Source organism: Pinus tabuliformis, chromosome 8 (genome assembly GCF_031772625.1).
Source record: "Pinus tabuliformis cultivar Carrire ecotype Pingquan chromosome 8, CPIR1, whole genome shotgun sequence".
NCBI classification, from domain to species: Eukaryota; Viridiplantae; Streptophyta; class Pinopsida; order Pinales; family Pinaceae; genus Pinus; species Pinus tabuliformis.
The window spans coordinates 590444021-590451563 of record NC_142294.1 but is presented as its reverse complement, the minus strand read 5'-3'; the positions used below and the strand labels follow the sequence as shown (position 1 = coordinate 590451563).

At 34.3% G+C, this 7543-nt stretch overlaps 2 protein-coding genes across 3 annotated transcripts; one reads left to right on the top strand and one right to left on the bottom strand.

Moving 5' to 3' along the window:
• Window positions 1-2901: 2901 nt before the first annotated feature.
• Window positions 2902-3825, bottom strand: LOC149236842 (uncharacterized). Its single transcript, XM_089461634.1, has one exon. The coding sequence runs from the start codon at window positions 3662-3664 to the stop codon at window positions 2984-2986; it is 681 nt and encodes a 226-aa protein (XP_089317760.1). The 5' UTR covers window positions 3665-3825; the 3' UTR covers window positions 2902-2983.
• A 1527-nt stretch (window positions 3826-5352) lies between these two features.
• On the top strand, window positions 5353-7319 carry LOC149236841 (F-box protein At2g26850-like). Of its 2 annotated transcripts, XM_089372520.1 has the most exons (3): window positions 5353-5813; window positions 6041-6115; window positions 7177-7319. In XM_089372520.1, the coding sequence occupies exons 1-3, from the start codon at window positions 5603-5605 to the stop codon at window positions 7179-7181; spliced, it is 291 nt and encodes a 96-aa protein (XP_089228646.1). In that variant the 5' UTR covers window positions 5353-5602; the 3' UTR covers window positions 7182-7319. The 2 variants fall into 2 exon arrangements, with proteins under 2 accessions (XP_089228646.1, XP_089228645.1); XM_089372519.1 differs by having other exon boundaries at window positions 6041-7319.
• Window positions 7320-7543: the final 224 nt, after the last annotated feature.

The window sequence follows — 7543 nt, the reverse complement described above, 5'->3', positions numbered from 1 at the left end:
AGGGTAATAATCTTCCTTGATGGCATCTCAGAAAGAATTCCAAGTGGGTGCAGCTGAAAACAATGACGGTCCCTCTCGTGCCTCTGATCACAATAGGTTTCCCACCAGTGCTTCACGTGTGGGGTGACTTTGAGGAGTGAAAAAGTAATCTTTTCCCTATTGGAAAAATCATGAATCGAGAAATATGCCTCCAACATATTTAAGCATTTATCTATGACATATGCATCTATCTGGCCTTCAAATATGGCGGTGTCAAAGTTGACTTGTACCTTAAAGGGAGTTGTGCCTCAAGAGTGGATGTTGGATGAAGATGAAGTATTTGTGAAAAGTTGTCTATCATCACATTCCTCTGTCGCTCGAGGGATTCTTTGAGAAATATTTTGAAAGCATCTCCTGCTCCCTCATATTTCTTTTCTTCCACCATGGGAGGCCTTCGAGGTTGGCGAGGATGGTCTTTCAAATGTTCAACTAGTTCGAGCCTTAACTCCTTATACCTCGACCTTGTTCGGGACATGCACAGGAAAATAAAGGAAGAGAAGACCGCTCTAATACCACTGATCTAGATTTATGAAAGAGCAAAATGAAATACAAATATGAACAAAAACCCAAGGATATAGTGAAAATAGAACTTCAATTCATTAATAAAAAAGTACTAAAAAATGTTACATGTAGAATGGAAATAAAATAGCTTAGGCGATGGTAGCTTATCTCTGAGAAGAGATGTGGCAATTACATGTCTTCTGAAATGTATTTTAATTAGGCTCGGTTGCATTTTTATCATGAAGAATCAATGATAAATCCTAAACATCAAAATACATAACCCTAGGAGATGAAGCACCAAAAACTTGTGGGCCCCATTAGGGTTAGTTGGAACATCAACTTCTAGGGATCGTAACTTCGACATTTGATCTCCGTTTGACTACGATAATACCTCATTTCGAATATTTCCAAGAGGAGGTCGAGGACAAGCCAAAAAATGGTTTGGCACTTTCCCGGTCATTCTGTTTTCCCAAAAACATCTTCTAGGCCCTCAAAATGCTTCTGAAAGTTTAGGACTTGAAAAATTGTCAAAAATAGTAAGTTGTGCTACAATTAAGGAAACTAAAAAGAAACAACGGTGGGGGTCCAAGTGGAATAGGTGAGTGGCCACCAATATCCACCTCAGTCACTCTATCAATCTTTTGGATAGTTTAGAGGAGAAAATATCATATATTCCAACACTATAGACAAAAGCAACGTTTTTGTATTGCTAATCTAGTTTCCTAATGACAAGTCAATAGTTATATAAAGAAATCATCTTTCGTTTTTGTCATACAATAACATAAATATTTTCCTGATTTTAAAAATAAATAAATTGTTATTTTTCCTGATTTTAAAAATAAATAAATTAATAAATAACAATTGTAATTTTATCAGGTAAATATTTGATAATAAACTATAAAAAATACCTTACAAACATCGTACATATTATATCCTTTTAAATAAGTGGTCATATAGTGAACCAACAACCCAACAAACTTTGCCTCAAAATAAATGCAAAATGTGTACTGGCCATAAACTACGCTATTTAAGATTACCAATAATAAAATATAAGAATCATCTACTTATAGCAAAGATATTCATTTTCAAAATTTATTAAATTCATTTAAAAATTAAATTATTTTTCATTGATGTAAATTTTGTTACATCAAATTTGAAATTACACAATAATAGAATATCGCATGGACTACACAATATTTATGGTAAATATATTCATTTTTAAAATTTATTTAAAAATAAAACATTTTCTATAAGAATATCTGGAGATATAATAAGTTTAAATAATTTTAATACTTGTCATAAATTAGAGACATATTTTTAACAATAGTTTAAAGGTGAATTATGAATTTTTTAGACATTTGGTAAGGGTAAAACATGATATTGTAAAAAATCTATTTATAAGTTTATTATTTTTTTTTATAAAATAAGTGTAAGTGTTTTAATATTTATTGTAAATTAATGACTATGGACATTTATTAATCATTTAATTTATATAATTATATTAATTATAAAATATTTTAAATAGCAATTAGAAAAATGGAAAAAAAAAACCAAAATTTAGATTATAATTAAATTACAATTACTTTAAAATTAATATTTATAATTATTTTCAAAATGTTTATTTAACAATATGTAAATATTTATTTATCATCGCTTATGTAAATTTGAACCGTTGTAATATTTGTTGTTTTAAATGTAAATTTGAACGACTAGAATTTATTGGACTTTCACTTTTAATGCTTGCTCGTAAAAGTATGGACAAAATACACTAGAGTTCTGGACTTTCACTTTTACTGCTTGCTCGTAAATGTATGGAAACAATACACGATAGTTTGGGACTTCACAAGTCTAAAAAGAATCTTAGACATTTTTTAAATATAGTATGGGTCCGAGGAGATTTGTCTACTCAGAATTAGTTAAAGCTTCTATAAATCTTTAGTTATATTTTATTGAGAATATGTAGGAGACCTATACTATGGCGGTTTAATAAATTAAAAAAAAATTGAAAATTGGTAAAGCGTCCTTTTCCACCCTTGTAAAAAAAACCATTAAAGCAAGAGGTTTCCACAATGTGTGCATTGACAACAAATACATTTGAACAATTTTTTCTTACGAAGTATACATGTGACCGTACACGAAAATTTTCAACGGTAACACCAATCCAATTTGAACGGTATTTAACACCGATCGTTTGCACTTCAACGTGAAAAGTTGTTTTAAAAAATTCCTAGGGGCGGATCGCTGGAAACCAGGCTCCGAAAACCGGGAGTAAACATCTCCATTTCCAGCATTTGCGTAGGCTGGAGATTTCATCGGCACTCTTGATTTCGCAAAATTTTCAAAATTAGATAGATAGTGAGATTAAAGAAACACAGTTTATTTCACTTTTGTTAATTAAATTTCAAAATCTATTAAATTCAATGGATATGAATCGCTATTTGCTTTATTGCCATTGCGATGCGTGGAGGCCAATTACATTGGCTCTGCACAGAGGGCATGAAGAGTTATTTACAGTAAATGGAAGAAGCCACCGATCAATGCAAGAAATATGAAAATAATGTCTGCAGTTAGGAAGAATGCGGACTTCATCCTCGTCGCCAATACACCCCAAACAGATTGCACATGAAGATAATTCATCTGATTTTCTTAAACACCCATACTTGACTTTGGGCAGAGATCTGATCATCTTGGAGCGGCCAGACAGAATATTATTCACGGTTTTTGGATCAGATCTGGGGGGGTCGCTATAAGCATTGATATTAATATTAATCGGGCCAAAGGGTATGGAGAATCCCACACACAGGGCCAGCAATCCATTGATAAGCTGCAATGCAGGGAGAACATATTCATTTAATCCATCCATCACAAGGAGGAGGGCCTCCAAGATATGAGTCCCCGCTGCCAAATCAAAGAACCCCAGAGCAATACACAGCACAAATCCTGCACCAGTGCAAAGCGCATAGATTGCAATCGACACCAATACTGGATTAAATTTGGAATACTTGCTAAACCAATTCAGCATATACCCTGCCAATCCTTCAAACTTGCTTTTGACAGAATCCAAATAACGCGAGAATCGAGGCTGTACCGCTCGCAATAAACTCGGAAGCTCTGCCAATACCATAATGTGTTATTATCAACTACCTCTATAACAACTAATCCTTCGAGCAGACTTAACAAACTGAAATTGATTTGAATTCCTAATACTGAAACCCTCCTTTTCTCTTACAGTGAGAATTAAATTATGGATGATCCGACCAACTAATTTCAGAAGATCAATGTGTGGGAAATGCAATGCAGATCGTGTATATATATATATATATATATATATATAAAAGATGTACTTCATACTCTTGAAAGCAAAAGGCGCATCAGAAATTTCGTGGGTGGTTCCGTTGAAAACGGGAGTCAACCTGTTGTTTATGGCTGATGATATTGCCGTGAGAAAAACGTTTTTGTTAGCCTGTTCAGTTGACCTGTAAAGTTAGATCTTCAATACACTGTGCCCATGGTTTGCTCGTGGTTGGGCAATTTCATAGAGTGAATAACTGCTCAGGCCGAAATTTACAAAACCAGCGGCGCACATACGCGTTTAAGATAAACTAATGGATGCGCGGAATAAGCACCTTGCTACTAGAAATAAAATATTGTCTACTCCCAACGTCATCATTTTCAATTTCTTTCTGTGAAATTTTGATAAATAAAAATTTGAAGTTCCGAATCCCGATTAATTTGACTGGTTTCGGGATTTGAATCTCTTAGTCTGGCCTTCGAAAACGCAGTTGTCTAGAACACGACTTTTTGAAAGTTTTTCCAGCGGGTTTTTCTGGTCAAAATCCGGCAGGAATTTATTGGAACCGCAAGTTTGATAGCTAGTTTCTGCACAATGAAAGTGTCGCAGGGGTTTTCGAGGGTGCTGAATCCAAATATGCAGTTAAAAAACCATTTTAACTGCAACAAATCAAGATTTAACCTCAATTTCTTCCACCGGATTCCGTCACCGGAATCTCCAAAAAGTCGCATTATAGATAACTCCTTCGAAAACTCTAGAAACATGATAGACTTTACACGACAATCCACTTTTGAAGGAGCCAATGGAAAGGAAGCATATACCAACTTACTGATTTATAGGAATCCACTGATTTTCATCCGAATTATCGTGGACCACTTTGGAAAAGCAGCAAATTGAGAGATAATAAATATATAAATTTAAATAACGTGGAGTTCTGAATCTTTTATATTTTTTTCCATTCGTAAAGATGAAACAAGTTCCCTGAATAAGATTTGCAACTCAGTTGAAATGTAGCTAAAATTAAGGTAAAAATGTTGAATTTAAAATTAGTTAATTTATGTTTTAATTTAAATTTTGTTTAATTTAGTTAGTTAAAATGTAGCTAAATTAAATTCAATTGATAATATTTTGTTAATATTTATAACTAGCAATTGTCCCAAAAGGTACAAAGAGAGGCCGATAGGATTAGTAAAAGGAAGAGAGTTCTATAGATAGTCAGGCATATATAAAGTTGAGTAGTGACGAAGGCAATAACCACGTTGACCATCCTGTACCAGTACATTTGATATTAAAAGAACAAAACCAAAACCAAACCATTCATATCAATATAGTAAGTGTAGAACGCGTTCATACTTACTAAGATTATTGGCAACACGCTTTTTTTTAAGTAAAAAGTAAATTACAACGTTGACACTACAACTAAAACATTAACGTTATTAAAATTTTGAAACCGATTTTAAATTCATGTATTATATTTTTCAAAGTATTTTGGGAAATCTTGTGAAATAAGGAATGCAATTGGTAGTATAACCAACTTGTCTGCAATAATTATTAACATCACACCATACAAGTATCTGTGGGTGAATGCTTTATCACGGTCCAGAGGAGCAAGCTTGCTGGGTTTTGAAGTTTGAACCTGGGTCAACATTGCAGCAAGCCCTCCAATTTTCCGCTAACCTAAGACGGATGGAACTCACTTTGAAATTTTGTTCTTGATTCTTAGTTCTAGTTGACTTCTCAGGATATTGCCAGCAGGGAGTATTTGCATGAATGCATCAAAATTTAAGGGTTTCCTTTTGCAGGTATCCACCACATGGTCATCGAAAAATTGTTGTTGAGGAAGGAGTACAGTGGGACAGGCTGCGAGCACCTCCAGTGGACACACCTGCCCATGATCTTCACCCATCTGTTTGTTTGAATGTTCTATGTCCTGGAGATCATGTTGAGATACAGTGGAGAAGGAACAAGGAATTCCCATATGGTACGTGTAGCTTTCATACATTTTATGGACTAAAGTCCTGGATTTTGTGCACAAGTGGCTGTTTTATTATATCTTGTAATTATTCTTATGTTGATCAGTAGTCGAAGTGAACCCTCTAGATAAGTACTTTGTTAATGCTTCAATTGATATCCTCTTATGCTTGGAAAATACATGATGAATATTTTGGAAATAATCTTTCATCCATTGTTGCTTTTTTTACTTGGCAGGATGGTGGTATGGGGTTGTGGGCCATTCAGATTATTGTGACAGAGATAGTCGCCACTGCCAATGTCATTTAGATGGTGAGAATCCTCCTCCATATGTTAAGAATCGTAAGATGATATCTATTCGTTGTACGCGTCATATATTTATTTAGTAATATAATGAAGCACTCGCAAACACACAAAATAGTTTCTTTTAACCACACAATGCGATTGCTACGGATAATGTTGGAATCCTGGACTTGAGTAAATTTTTTCAACACATCTATTTATAATCTGATTCAAAATGAAGCCTTCCATAAATCTTTGTCTGATCTGTTAGTCATGCAATCATTTTTCCCTTTGAAATTTCTGTCTTGCAGTACAATGATTTTGCAAATTAATCCAGGCTTTCAATGGGTATAAAAATCAAAGATACTGTTTTTTGCTTAATTAATAAGTTTGTTATATAATAATAGCATAGAGGAAGGGCCACCAGACTTTTGGGAGGAGAAAGGAAAATGGATGAAGATAAAATCTAGGGCATCTGAAAGAAACAATAACAAAGAGGTTTTTGTTCAAGAACAAGTTGAAGACAGTATTTTTCTACTAAAGATATTGCAACGGGGCTCTGCTTTCCAAACCCAAAAACATCTGATTTGCTAGTAAAATACATTTAGATTAGAATATAGATCGAGGCCTGGCAATTCTCTTTGAATTGCCACTTCAAATCCATTAAACAGAGCCATTCAGAGACAATCTATTTTCTCACTGTATTTGCATTTGAATCTAGATCAAGGCCTGCCAATTCTCTTTGAATTACTATGTTTAATCTGTTAAATGGAAAGCTGTTCACACTTGAAACGTATTGCTGAGACTGCTGACAACAGGGCCAAATCATAATTAATCTCTCTAGATGTTCCTTATTTGTAAGCTTCTGTGGTGGTCAGAATTTGAAGAAACCGTGTCTGGAACTTGATCCACAGTTTCCATTTGAAGTCGTTGTTTCGAGTCCAGAACAGGATCCATCATTAGGACATGAAGGTTGAGAGAAAGAGGAAAGGGGAAGATGTATAAAGCATAGGTCATCGATCCTTCTCTCTATTTTTATTTTCTATTTTTCAAGTACACGAATCTCATGCCAAGTCTCCCTTTCCGTGCAGGGTAATGATCCTTTTTTGTAAGCTTCATGCGAAGATGTGTTTTAGCTGAGCTTCACAAAGAAATTGTGTTGCACATGGATCTTAGCCCACCACATTGTTGCTATTTGTTGTCATATTTCATTATTTATATTATGATCATTCAATCTTTATGGCCAACCCTTAGTTCAGACTCGAGGAACTTTGGCTCTGAAGTCAGGTCTCTGCAAACAATTGCAAAGCACAGATTGTATTAAATGTTAGAGTAATAGACCACTGTCATATCTGGTTGATGTTTTGAGTAATAGCCCACACCCACTTTCATCCATTTTTCCAGTTACAAGTGCACTTGATGGTTCAATGCTTTCTTCTTACATGTTTTTGAATAGCC

What these genes read in the sequence shown, in the direction of transcription:
- LOC149236841 (XM_089372519.1), top strand. Translation starts at nt 5,603, where the DNA reads ATGCATCAAAATTTAAGGGTTTCCTTTTGCAGGTATCCACCACATGGT. An exon ending in GAACAAGGAATTCCCATATG is followed by an intron (nt 5,814 to 6,040) that starts GTACGTGTAGCT and finishes TTTACTTGGCAG; the next exon opens with GATGGTGGTATGGGGTTGTG.
- LOC149236842 (XM_089461634.1), bottom strand. Translation starts at nt 3,664, where the DNA reads ATGGTATTGGCAGAGCTTCCGAGTTTATTGCGAGCGGTACAGCCTCGA.